General features: G+C 28.5%; 1 protein-coding gene across 2 annotated transcripts in view; it reads left to right on the top strand.

Moving 5' to 3' along the window:
- The window catches only part of LOC111027086 (octopamine receptor beta-3R-like), a 162,996-nt gene extending 151,280 nt beyond the window's left edge, over positions 1-11,716 (top strand). For both annotated transcript variants that reach the window (XM_022305309.1, XM_022305310.1), the window contains exon 4: positions 11,028-11,716. In XM_022305309.1, coding sequence (XP_022161001.1) covers positions 11,028-11,140 — 113 coding nt within the window. In that variant the 3' untranslated portion in view covers positions 11,141-11,716. The remainder of the gene's footprint in view (positions 1-11,027) is intronic.
- Positions 11,717-12,921: the final 1,205 nt, after the last annotated feature.

The raw sequence follows: 12,921 nt of genomic DNA, 5'->3' as shown, positions 1-12,921 counted from the left end.
AAAAATGATTACTGATACGTGTCCTATTTCTTAATTTAAAATTCCAAAATTCTAGACAATAATATTATAATGATAATCATTGAGTTGTGTAGTGCTCATCCTTGTCCTTTTAATATCTCTAATGTTTAGATAAATCACTAATACTATCTAATGAGTTAGGTATATTAAAGTTTTCAAACATGAGTGTATTTTGTAATGGTAATTGATACAATATAATTCAATTGTTGTATGATTTTTTAATAAAATAAGTAGTTATGTTGTATAATTTTACATTGTGAGTTAAAATAAAATCAGTTTGTTAAATTATTTAGCGATAACTGCCAATTATAGTCACACGATATACCACTCCCATTTAATAATGATTCAGGTGTCGAGGCGGTGGTCATTGTAAATCGGATCGGTTAGGTAAATGGACTGGATACGAAAAATTTTAACAAACCAAATGGTCACATACACCAGTATAAACACTGTGCAGAATGTTACCAATTATTATCTACATATACCGTGTTTATAGTAGCCCCGTCAATAGAATATATCAAATTGTGTATGATTTTCGGAGTGTTTTTCGTGTTTATAGTGGTTAATGGACTCCTTTATTATCACAGCTGCACAACCATTCCAAACTCTACCACTGGGACGTAGGTATAGGCACTGTCATATATGTTTGTTAGTTTCTTATCTTCGGAAAAGTTCTCGTTGTAAAGTGGATTTCTCGGAAAAGAGTTATGTCGAATGTCGATATTGTTACTCTTGTCTTTAAGTTCTTGTTTTAGCTGGGTATTAGTGTTCCACGTTCAGCCATATGGTCCGCAGTGTATGGTTAGGTTAGGTTAGGTTAAATTTTCTATATTTCTTTTTGTTTTTTTTTTTTTACTATTATTCAGCTTGTATATTTTTACGATAGTATATTTTTCTAGTGTTTGAATTACGTTGTTTAACGAGACTAAAAAATAATAAAATTTAGTCTTATAAAATACATATATCAGTATAATATATTGTAAAATCTGTAGATATCTGTGGTTTTTATTTAGAAATTTGAGGTGCCGTTTGAGTTCCATTAAACTGCGGGTTTGCGATAAATATTTTTGTGTATCTTTTGATTTGTAGACTGATGAGTTAGAATAGGCTTATTTCTAAGTTTTTTTTTTATTCTCTGATATGCTATTTTAGGTAATTCATAATATGCTTGTGATCTTTTTGCATTCAATAGCAGATCGTATTTTTCAAATATTTAATAATTTTTATACCATTTTTCTTCGGAATGTCTTAAGTCAGCTATAATGCCTATAATTAAAAATTGCGTTTCTTCTTATATCAGTGAAATTGATGTGTCCAAGTAGAAATTGACGTGTCGTAGTACCCTACAACTCAACTTGATTATATATTTATATTATATATTATATTTTATACTAACCAATTTCCTATGTGCATAGTGAGCATTTGTATGGCATTAAATTACTACAAAAAAAAAAAATGCAATATAAAAAGTACGGCACTCGAAAGTGAAAAAACTACGTGCTGATCGTTTAGCAAGTAAATTACAAATGTATTAAGTTAAAAAAAAATGTTTATAGATATTTGTTAGACGTCGTAATGCATACACAATATAGCTCCATGTTTACGCAGTGCACAACATATTATTAAGTTATTTTTCAATTACAAGTTAAATGAGCCAAATATAATCTTTAAGATTTTTGAAAAAAAACCTTTATCAATATCGAAATGACAAACACTGCAAAAAATATCTTCATGGAAAGCTTACTTTCGTATAGGTACTATACGTTATAGATTAATACTCTTAGAAAATTGTTATTTGTTTTACTGTAATGTTTTTCTAAAAAAACATTTAATGATTGGATATTGTAACTTGGACCATTTACTATTGAAGTACCTTTACTGTAGTCATGGAAAATCAACAAATATAATATTTTTCCTATAATAATTGTTCAAATGGATTGTGGAATACTGAGGTAGATACCTTAAAATTGAATAAAGATATATGTTACAATATTATATGTGTGATTTTTATTTTTTATATAAATGTGTGTCATATAAGAATAATTAGCTGATGTGCGTACATATTAAATAAGAAAATCTGTATAATTTCTTGTTCGTTGAATCGTGTGTACTTAAAATTGGGTTCACTGTTGTTGTTGAATATAAATTATTTTGTAACAGATTTTTATTTTTTTTATTTATGAAGAACGAATAGACATTTCTTAACATTTCTCGCTTACAAATAAATATATACTTTCTTAAATTAAAAATAGAGTACGTTTTAGCCTCTAAACACCCACATTAAAACGAGTAAGAATACCAACATACCAAGTAAATTAAGACTAAATAATTAAAACTTACAATTTTCTATATTTTCTCTTGACTTTCTTTTGGTTTCTAACTATTGACATTATACCTAACTTCATTTTGTGATCATAAAATACAAAAAGTATGCATTTTATCATAATTCCTAATGAAAAAAAAATATTACATAGTGTATTATTTTTTAATAAAAATAAATAGTATACTATAAAGAATAGAATAGACTATATTATACTATATCGGTAGAGCAGTTTTATTTGGCTTTTACTCTTTTGGAAACAACTTCTGATATTATTTTATAGGAAAATTTAATCGACATTAAACTAATTTATCAACATACGTCCATTAGTGGTTGTTCTCTTGTGTTTTATTTTTCAGATGATTTTTGTTACAATTTCAAAAACACAAAGGAGTTATATTATAATAATTGTCATATACAAACGTGTTCAAATCATATTCATTCCAAATGGTACACTTTATTTTTCAGGAAACTGTAGCCTAATGGATTTTCTGTTCAAAATGTCCAGTTAGGTCATCAAGACATGCACGTATGTGCCCATCCTGGTTTCTAAAAATATATTTTTAACTATTCGATACTTCATAATATTAGAAATTGAGAAAAATGCATACTTTTTCAGTCACCATCGTCGCATTTATTTCCCATTGTTCCGACAAACAAGTTGATACCTATGTTATGATTATTTTTTAACATATCATTGACAAATTAAATTATACTCAATTCCTTACTTCCACGATGCTTAGCTTAATATTACTTGATTAATAAAACAACGTGAACGTTTGACTGGTTTGATTGTAATGCACACACTATAATTACCTATAGGGTACAAAAGATATTTTAAATAGAAAAATTAATTAAAACATAATTAGGTCAAGTGATTATTTTACTTTAATCTGGTGAATATTAATTTAATTTAATTTCTCGTGTTATAAGAATCACTAATATAGGTACTGTAATATCTTTACAAAGCGTAATTACCATTATTACAATATTATCATAATAATATTATGGTTACGTAATTCTACGTGTAAAAAAAAGCTATTAGTTTTTAAATATCATATTAATTAATTCTACTTTTTGATGACTTAAAGAATACAACTTGAACATATTATCAATAGATTTTTTAAATTTAAATTTTTGGAATTTCTGAAAGTTGTTGTTCAGAAATAGTCGAAAATATTCGTTTAAACTGTGAGACTTGGATTGGATAATAAGTAATTGGTTTTAAGAAAAATTTATTGAATCTTCTTTAAAGCCTTTTAATAACAATCGTAGATAATTGGAATCCTTTCCGATTATCTTAGTTTTTTAAAGATTTGATTTGAATTTGACCTTTTTTGTTATTTCAGGCTCAAAATTATAACTTTAAAATAATATTAATATTTTTATTTGCATGTTGTGGTATTGTCATGTGTGTACGGACTTGAAACTGTTCTACATAAGGTTAATCGAACCATTTATAATACATAATATATTAATATGATTAACTTTTATTATAACAGTTTAAAATAAATTGTATTATGTCGACATTCACAAATTTTATTTAGCCTTTAGGGCAGTTTAAGTTTGAGAAATTTTCTTGTTTTAAGTAGGTACTATTTTTACAATGTATGAATAAAGTACTCAAGGTTATAATATTTTAAATATCAATAAAAAGGTTACTTTGAATGTTGTCATAGATAGACATTAATTTTATATTCAATACATTTTTTAATTTATTGGTTTTTTTTTTTTTAGCTATCAGTATAAAACAATTAATTTATTATTACGTTTAATGTTTATAAACTAATTTATGATATTTTAAGAATATAAAAATTAATATACAAATGCGTTTCAAGTAATCAATCTTAGGTCCTTATTATTTAAAAAATTCAATTCTGCTGATATGAGTGAATCAAAACGATGGTGTCTGATCTTGTTTGTAGCTATACCAATATTAAACTCAGCAAAATGTCAGTATTAAAACGTTTTTCCATCCTGACAATTTTAAAGATTACATTTTTATGCAGTAATTTGGTACATCAAAATACTATTTATTATAATTATTTTTTCATCTCAAATAATGTTTTTTTTTTATTTTACCAATTTTCAAAATAAAACGACTATCGACATAAAAAAGTTACTTACAACTTGAAGAACCTAATACAGGTTTTATTTGATGAAAATAACAATTTTTTCAAAGAAATAACGTCCTTTTATTGAAACTTTGTATTTTATGATAATATAATAACAGTGTTAAAGTTTATCCTTATTCCTTCGATTTTGGTTTTTTTTTTCATGAAAATACCGAAGCATTAAGTTTTGAAGCAATGATTTATCGTTTTCTGTGGGTTCGAAATATTTGTGGTATTAATTTTAAAAGTATCGAAAATATGGTACAATTTAATTTTAATTTTAATCAACTTCTAAAACTATATTATATTTTTTTTCGATTCAGTTATAATACAGACATTTTATTTAAGTATATTAATGTTCACTGGCAGATGAACTAACATTAATATTCTTATTTTAATATAAGCTTTTATCTTAAAGTTCAAAGAATAAAAACTAATAAAAGTTTAGGCCCAAATCCGAGGAACGAAAAATAAAATACCATTGAGTTCTTTAAACAAATCCAAATACTTGATTAAACTCTATACAATAGTAGAAAACAATGAATTATTACATTAATTAATATTATCATCACATCACATTATCCAATCGTATTGTAAATATGCAACAATATTTCTTATTATACTCAATTACAACGTATTAATAATATATCTTTAATTTTTCAGTTTTAAGAATTTTGTAATAGGTAGCGCAAAATGTATGTTAATGTCCAAGCCGAAATTATTATTAGTAATATAGATTTTAGTTAGCACTGGCTTTAATAATGTCCATGACAATACAGAACGTGAACATGTAACTTAAAATTATGTTGTATAGCTAATATTTTCAATTTTGTCTAGAACACTTATTATAAAAAAATATCTTCTATTAGAAGAATTTAAGCATATATAAATAATATTATCCTAACCAATAAATATTTTTACATGCCAAATTATACATTACTAACTACTAGGGTATAACTGCATACCTAAGTACTTATTATTTTGTTTGTCGTTAGTATATAAAGAGAATAACATATAATCTCAATAGTCAATTTTATATTTAAATCTAGTATCTACACAATATACAACATGTGGGTGTATTTAATTTATGTTGTTACATTACTCATTTTAGGTACTAGTATTTCCAAATATTTCGGGTTATTCGTTTCTGAAGTTTTTTATGATCTTATCACTTTGAACATTTAATATTCAATCATCCAATTTCAAATTTTAAATCTAATTGTAATAATAAATTAAACGGTATAATATGATACTTTGGGAATTCTTTATTACATTCACATACATGATACATAAGAAAAACAACTGAAAAGGTCGCTCCGATGTACAGTAGGTTTCAATCGATTACTCCTCGTTATTGAGTAGTAATGTTCGTATGAAACGTAAGTGTTAAACTTGAGTGAAATGTGTCAGCCTCTATTAATAAGTATATTTTATAATTTATGTAGGATTAAAATCTTAAACAACTAAAATCTTTCGAAACTTTTCATTTGAATATCCAATTTTGACAAAATTTGAACTTTAAATGCTTATAAAAAATAGTGACTATTTGATGTTTTTGATTGCGATACGAATAACTTGTGAACAAATTTGTCTAACATTTTCAAGCTTTATTACTTTTTTTACTTTGTTACTTAAAAAAATACAATAGTATAAATCAATCGAAAAAATCTGAAAAAAAGTTAAAAATTTGACATTCCTATAAATAGCTCAATATAACAACCAAAATATTTTCAAAATGTTAATTTTGAGAAGAATTTTGGCCATTCATTTTTTGAACTACAATAAAACAAGATAAAAAATGTTGTCAAAAATTTATATCGAATAAATATTAACATTTTTTCAGTAATTTAATTCAATATAAAATGAAAAATAAGCCGAATATTAATTTATTCATTTTATATCGATTAATGCACTATACACACACAACAATTTTTAATGACTTAAGTCCCACATAACTTTATCTTGATGAATAAACGAACAACAATATGACGGGTTGTATGTGGAATAATTTACTTTGTTTGGTAGGTAATTTAACGAATAGCATTTCTATATGTAGAATGCGTGTATCTCTAACGATTCGATAGTTGTTCCTATGGTTATAATAAATATATCTATAATAAAATATATTATTATGTAGTCAGTCATCGGAAAGATAATTCAACGGTACTATAGTAAATTTGATCTCGTAAAATGTTATATGTATTCAAAACATATCGAAATCTCATTGAGTCGATTAATGTTTACAATGTAACGTAAGGACACAGTGTTCAGCTGTAAACGATTAACCATCCGCTGCTGTCAACTAGCATAGATTTAGTAGTTATAACTTAAGTGTACAAGTGCAGTTTTAATTCATATCAACAACATGATGCATAAACAAACTCAATGCATGGCTATTCTGTTGGTTTGCTGCAGGACTCATTCTCAGATTTATCGGCCTTCAATATGATATCCTTAATAATTTTAATCTGGACGCTTCGTCGAGGCATTTGAATCGATCCCGAGAGGGAATACTGTCCGTATACATTAAATGGGTGGGTCGGAGTTTTGAATACGACACAACATTACAACTACGGTCGGTTATATAGTCTACCCGGAATTTGACCTACAAATGTTCATATATATATATTTATTTATGTATATTGTATGTGTGTGTATACAATTATACACTTAAATTATAACATTGGGTTTCGTGTAAGAACCCACATTAAAACGAAAACAGTGGGTGGAGGGGAGGGGGAATTAGAAAGGTGGAAATCATTTTTAAAAAAATATTTAAATGCACCGCTGCAGCAACTAGTACCTACGCAATTAAGCTACTCGGCAGGATTTATCGCAAAAGGCAGCTGATTAATCTGAATAAAAGCGCCACACCGTCGTCTCGTCATCGCGCTAAATTAAAATCAATTTTTCTGGGTCCAAAATAATTTACCACTCGCAGATCGAGGTCAATGTCGCGTTATTGAATAGAATCTTGTATTGTAATAATATACATCGATAGCTTCACTCGACGACCTGAGATGATATCTGCAAAATTGAAATTTTTCACTTATATTGTAATACGATCAACAGTTGTATAATATTACTTATTACGGGTAAGCTGCAATGACTATTACGTAATTACAATTTTCGTCCTCAGACGTTTTCAGAACCAGTGTCGACCTTATTAATTGCAGTCGTCAATATTTTATGAGAAAATCTCCAGCACTGGAAATGATAAAAAAACCAAACACCTTCTCGATATCTGTCTAAAGTTCAGAGACCATAATGAGTAAAGACAAAACTCTACATTTAGTACATAAATAATTAATCGAATGAGGATAATTATTTATTTTTTATTTCTATTTTAACAGTATTTTCTTTGAAAAATAACTAACTGCATTGAATTGAAATACAAATAATAAATCAAAATTATGCTATAAACTGTTAACCTAATAATTTCTATAAATAATTTCTTATGTTTGAAATAATATTTATTAAAACCTGAAACAGTTTCAGGATAAATACAAATTTAGAGATGTCAATATTCGATTATGTTTCTCATGGTTGTAGAAATTACATTTTTTTGATTCATTGACATGCATACGAAATTTTCAAACTACTATAATTTTTTATTCGAATAAACAATAATAATAATATAGCGACAACATCGTTATATATGCTAATTTATTTAAAAAATCTAAATAATTCAAAAATAAAAAAATATTAACGTAAATTAAATTTAAATAATATTATAATTATTTAAATTGACCTATATATGAAATATAACGAAAGATAAAAATTAATAACGTATTTTTTTAAAGTTGAAAGTTGTATGCAGGATGGCGTCTTTCATTTAGTGTTTCCATTTATTACACCAAACACCAAATATTAAGAACTATGTCTGTTTTTACTAAGTTTTGACAAAAACTATGATAGTTTTAGAAAAGTACAAACAAAATGTAATCCATTTCAGTGCTATAGTTTTGTATTTAAATAAAAAAAAAAAAAACATTAAGTATAAACTGGTATAAATAAACCGTTGATAAATTTATTCGAGGACATTCAAGATAAATCTAAAAACTTTAGTTAAAAATAAAGGACAACATATTATTATTAAACATAGAAACAACAATAGTCATTTGTGAGAAGTGTGTTTATTTATTATTAAATATTTAAATCGTACTCTATAGTTGCTGTGTTATGCATTTTTTGTTTCGACGTTTCAGCTGTTAAGTTGTCGTAGTGACGTGTGGACGGTGCAATGGTAGAGAATATATTCTTGAGCGGTCTATAATTTTGACGTCGGTGGGTTTCACTTGTCATGTTGTCTTCCGACCGAATCAAATAATATTGTTAATTTATCATTGGAAGATTTGCATAGATCATCTTTGTGACACATTTGGGTACGCCCGTCAAAAATATTATGGAACGATCGCGATGTTGCAAAACGAGCGAGAAATGTAAATAAGCTATTGGACTCGCTATGGTTTCAATCGCGGCTGACACACACGCACACACAGACACGCCACTCGTTGCATCGAAATATTATAATGATATTATATTATTATGTTGCACAATATTATACAGAAACGGCGTAATCCCGTGGACGACCGGCAGATATTTTAGCAGAGCTTTGTACCTCCGCCACAGACGAATTACTCACGAGACCAGTAAATTTTAATTAAATCGCAAAATTAATTTAAACGTGAATTAGAAAAGGGTTTTTTTAGGTTTTATCTTCGGTACAGCGAGTTGTGTAAAGGACGCAGCTGCGTTTATTTACTTTTTTTTATGAAAATCGTAACGGACTTTTTAGAATAGATTTACTGACTGTTTGCTTGCTAACACTTTGGACGCCGCGGATTGAGTAAATTAAAAGAAAAGTGGCCAAGTGGGTCAAATTCATAAACTCCGTTCGAGAAGAAACTTGTGTCACGCCATGTATCAATGTCAGTTGTGTCCAAACTGTGCCGATGCCACCTTCGAAAAAAACATTATTCGAAACGTTTTGAACAAGACGGTTTTTTTCTAGTTGGTCCATCTCAAATTAAAATACAACAGCTGCGGGCTTGACGCTTGAGACAGCTAATTTTAAAGTAGACGGTTCTAAATAAATTGCAATAAAACTCAATAATGGTATGGTAGGTACATCAAAATCGAAATCACGGAAAATTAATTACGTTTTATTTTAATTTCCACTTTTAAAAAGTAGTATAGTTTATACATTATACTCGTACACCACAACATACAAGTTATTGAATATTGGCCACTAAACCATCCTGAATTTTTATTATATTTTTTCAATATCTAAGATCTGTTTCATATTAGTGTTTTATAACATTATATATATTATACAGTTACGTATCGTATCAACGGCATAAGTAGGTAGGTACTAAAAATTACAATAACCCTTAATAAAATTTAACTAAATATCTGGTGCACGAACCCTATCGTATTATAGCGACGTTCGATTTAATACAAATTGTTTTCAAGTGTATGACATATAGTGGTAGGTATAGTTCACATAAAGATGCGTACATTCGCAAACTTACTAAAACCAACACTAATTCGATTGTTGCGATCAAACTATAGTCTTAGAATGATGTTGCTTAATAATACATTAAGAGGTTTTCCTTGATTTTTGTTATTAGTTGTTTTTTTTAAGTGACCGCTTTCAAAAAAAAGGTTGAAATACCTGACAAGGAGTAAAAAAAAATTTCATAGATAGATTTTTATAAGAGCTTTGAAGTTGTGTAAATGTATAATTTCGATTTGATGGAAAATGCGATTTCAGATAGCTTTTGTGGCATGGGTTAAAAATAATTAGTATGTCTGAAACTTTTCTCGCATTGTTTTTTTCTAGTGATCAGACCTTTTTGGGAGAAGACCAATATTTGTATTCATATATTCCGGAGATATTGAAATTAAAATTTAAAATATTTTAACGTACGGCTTCGATTATGACAACTGCTGAAAGCTATTCAAAGGTATTCCATACCATCGGTGTAGCGGAATAAAATGCGCACTAAACTTAATTGATATTTGATGTTACGTAGGTATACCTATGTTATATTTTATACTATCAGGATTCTGGTCTAATTAACTGCTGATATACCGTTGTGATTTACGCGGTACACCATTAATTATCAAATACCCTCCATCCCACACTCACAATTGCTGGGATTATAGTTTCCTTAACTTCTACGTGAGCTGATTTTGACATCCCGATGTACCCGCGGTAAATACACTCGTGCGGACGTATTGCACACACACACAAACACAATATTATCATGTGCTATTCGCGATTTAAAAACCATAATTTAATATTATGAGATATTCTGTACCAAACACTTGAAATAAATTTCAAATCGACCACGACGGTTTGGAATATATAATAACATTATAATATTATATTCGTTATAATCGTATAGTCTGCATGCGAGTGAACAGTATTTAACCAGGAAAATACGTGTAATTCATTGAGGGGGTACCCGGCGATCTTTGGCGTATGGAAATTCGTAATATTCTCCACGGGAATTATATTTTTATGTGCGAAATTTGTAAAATAATTTTTACGATATTTTATTTTTCAGTTACGACGGCGAAGACCAGTACGAGTTGGAGGACCGAGCACAAAGCTGCTCGCACGCTGGGAATCATTATGGGCGTATTCCTATTGTGCTGGTTGCCATTTTTCCTTTGGTAAGAATATTATAATATTATACGCGTTACATACCATTGTGTCATACTTTTTTTTTATTCACTTTGACCAGATATTAAAATAGTATACAGGTACTAAATTTACACTACTATACTCTGCAAGAGCTGCAGCTGGCGTTGTTGCAGATGTGCATGCTCTACCGAACATTATTAAAAATAAGTACTATTCGTACCTGTTACAATAATTATGAGTGTGTACGTGTACTATTAATTAATATACGGTGAAGTATCGACGTACCAACTATGATCAATAACACATTATTCAAAATTGGTACACTCGAGATGAATAAATCTGGTTACATTTTCGTATCAGTATTCAGTCCAGTGCGCGCTCTATTTATAAAAAAAAACACAAGTCTCTCTGCTGAATCCCAGTATAGTAGGTTTTGAAAGTGTATCACGTCATTCCCGTCATTGAGTAGGCCACTGTATACTGTATAGTAAAGGGTGTCAAATATGAATTAAATGAAATCTTTGAATACAAAAAGTGGTTCTGATCGGAATCTCAGAGTATATTTCTAAGTATATTTTATAATTTATTTATATGAATATCAGTAATCCGATAGATCGATCTAATAAATTTATATATTTGAATCACATTAAGACAACTATCACTAATAATTTTTTGTTTAATATTAAATTTTTTCAAAATTATAATTTAAAAAGGCTAGAAAACAAGTAGTACATTTTGTTGTGTATCATTAATGTGAATAATAACGCAAACGTAAATTATAGTCTTTTATTGTCAAACATATAAATCGTAATGTTGTATTATGAAATTATGTGCTGGCTACTGATCGATGGACAATCCCCTCCGATCGTAATATGATACTTATTATTATTAATGGTTAAACACTACGTTTCTTATATTATATAAATGCTGAATATGCAACACATTTAATTTATCATAGTTTATTAACACAAATCGAAAAGAACAAGTCCAAAATATCATATGACTATAGTCTATAACTACCTCAAAAAAAAAACAAATAGAGCTACGCGATAATCTATATATAGGTAGGTACATATCTACTAGAATGCGTGTGGACTTTATCATCATTAATTTTAATGGAGTCGAATTATAACACGCCAAGAATGGTTTCTCTCGGTTCTTTACACAGGGCTCTTTTATACGCCTAAGTAGTTTTATTATTTTTAAAATTGGAAAAAAAATCACACTATGTTCCTTCACTATATATAATACCTATAATACAGCAGGCAAGTTGTTATAATATAGAACAGTATCGGCGAAGACGACGCGTATGTTAGGGTTGAAAGTTGAAACATTTGAAATTTATGTACAATGATGAAAAATAGTGCCACAATATTTTTTGGTGGGAGTGATATAAATCTTAAAGGTCACGACATTATTAAAATTGGACTCTCGGTGCAGTGCTCGCTGCGTGCTCTGGGGAGTAAAGTTAACTTGGCTCCATTGTTCAGTCGATTTCTTTATTATCGACTATGTTATCGGTTGCCTTACACACTGATAACATTATTTATTGCCAACCAACTTAATACCGAACGTCTTTGAACTTTTATAACTTTATCAGTGACACGGATTGTCGATAAACGCTCACATCAGGACGCCCGCCAACACCAACACACGCTTTAAACAGTGTAATACACATTAGCCGTCTTATCTTCCGTCCATTTGGATATTTGAAACGTTCTAATTTGGGGTCTCTCCAAATCCTGTACGGTTACAAAGTATGACTGAAAACCGTTAGTAGTATGAAATAGCCGGTTCTGGACCCCCCCCGCTTC

This window comes from Myzus persicae, unplaced genomic scaffold (assembly GCF_001856785.1).
Source record: "Myzus persicae strain clone G006 unplaced genomic scaffold, MPER_G0061.0, whole genome shotgun sequence".
NCBI lineage: Eukaryota > Metazoa > Arthropoda > Insecta > Hemiptera > Aphididae > Myzus > Myzus persicae.
The sequence above is the reverse complement of the archived record's forward strand: the minus strand, read 5'-3'. Positions and strand labels throughout refer to the sequence as shown.